The 1,847-nt window shown below is 52.9% G+C and overlaps 1 protein-coding gene across 1 annotated transcript; it reads left to right on the forward strand.

The window, feature by feature from the left end:
• Nucleotides 1-624: 624 nt before the first annotated feature.
• LOC104468549 (GTP cyclohydrolase 1 feedback regulatory protein-like) lies at nucleotides 625-748 on the forward strand (the record flags this gene model as incomplete). The annotated part of the gene is made up of 1 exon (XM_010082730.1): nucleotides 625-748. A coding segment is annotated over one exon (124 nt), but the record flags the coding sequence as incomplete, so codon positions are not given.
• Between the last annotated feature and the right edge of the window lie 1,099 nt (nucleotides 749-1,847).

The following is a 1,847-nucleotide window of genomic DNA, read 5'->3' on the forward strand; positions in this document are numbered from 1 at the left end:
CCAAGCGTCAGGGTCCTGGACATCCACAGTGTGCAACTGCTCTGGATCGCCGGGGCAGAGAGGAGCCTGTGCTCCACCTTCTTTGGCAGCTCTGCTGAGGGCTGACGGCTGACGGCTTCTGCTCTTCCAAGCAAATAATCCTTGGCTGAAGGCAGCACTTTATCTCCAATCCCCAAATTTCAAGCACAGGCTCTCAAAAACACTCAGTTTACAGCCACGCTCTAACATCATGTTTTCATTCCTTCGAAACCCCTGAATCATTCTTCCCAGCCTTGCAGAGATCATCCTCTCTTTCCGTGAATTCCCTGCTGCGAATACTCGGGAACCCTCTCTGCCCCATGAACCAAGCAGCACGTGGCTTTGGACAACCGGGCCCTGAACCACATTCCAGTTTAACGTGACCCTTCCCTTTGGGACAGGTTTCCCCCTCGGTTTGGTAGTTGTGAGGTTTGGCCTTTCTTCCCCACCTGGTTAACAGAGATTGCATCACACAGATTAAACCAGCTGTGGTCATCGCCGTGTCTTGTATTGGTTTAGCAGTGCAGCCAAGGCACTGCCACGAGGAAATTCTTGTCTCTTCCTTCTCCACCTCCTTTTATTTCTTCTCCTCTTTGCTGCCTGCAGCTGGGAGTACTACGTGAACGACGCACCACGGGTAGTGCTGAACAAGCTGGAGAGCTGTGGGTACCGGGTGGTGAGCATGACCGGCGTGGGCCAGACCCTGGTGTGGTGCCTCCACAAGGAATAGCGAGGAAGACTTCTGTGTTCCTCCCTGCCAAGACCCTGCTGGGGATCATCTCCCGCGGGACTGACAGCAAACTTTTCCCCTTCATTCTTTCTGTCCCAGACTCCAGGCGCTGCGGCACAAGGGGAGGCACGGTGGAGAGGCAAAACCTGACCCCACATAAACTTGCCGTCCCTGCAGTTTCACAGAACTGGGGAGGGAGGAAGGTATGCCCAGTCCAGCTGAAATCAGGCGTAGGGAACAGATGGCTCCATCTCTGCATTCATCTGAGTGGCAGTCTGGCAAACACCATCTTTTTGCATGTTAATCAGCTCCTATTTAGCATGCAATGGAGGGAGCTGAAATAACAGTGTCTGCCTGTTCCGCAGGGCTGCCTCAGAGAGGTCTGTGCGGAGCTGTGAGGGTTCGGGGCATGCCTTCTCCCAGGCCAGGGGGGCAGTGGGGGGGGTAACAAGCACAGATGGCAGCCACCTCATCCCCGCAGCGTAGGGAACTGCTAAACCTGCACTGTACTCTTTGAGAATCCCTTCCCTGAGCAGCAGGGCAAGCTACTCTCCACAGGGGATTGTGGTTAGCAGCATCGTCAGACTTCCAGCCCCAAGAGTGCCATTCAAGCAGAACACATCGCTCCTGGAACAGCCTTAGAGAGGTCTCGTGAACGCTTCAGGGACAGGCTCCATCACCGTAGCAGCAGCAGTTGCAATGCTGGATTGTTTGGGACTGTGTATCAACCCTGCTGTAGGGGTAACACCAATAAAACATTTCTGGAAAGAGACCAATGTCTTTCTCTGGGTTATTTTAAACAGTTGTTGCCAAAACCTTCTGGATCCACAGCTCCTGAACAAGCTTTCAGGAATTAAAAGAAGCCCCAGGGGTTGGTGTTCTGATAGCACCTCTCGCAGCCTGTCCTCTGTCACTGCCCAGCTGCTCTGCGCACACAGTGACAGGTTATACACTCACAGGGAAACTCATGCAGCCCTTTGGTCCCCTGCTCTGGAAAGGGATAAGGGCTGCACTCACTGAGAGTGTGTATTGCTACAACAGTTTTAGAAAAGGAGGTTTATTGACTTAAATTAAGAAACAGCTTTAGAAATGAAGAGCG

Source organism: Pterocles gutturalis, unplaced genomic scaffold, assembly GCF_000699245.1.
Source record: "Pterocles gutturalis isolate BGI_N339 unplaced genomic scaffold, ASM69924v1 scaffold1935, whole genome shotgun sequence".
NCBI classification, from domain to species: domain Eukaryota; kingdom Metazoa; phylum Chordata; class Aves; order Pterocliformes; family Pteroclidae; genus Pterocles; species Pterocles gutturalis.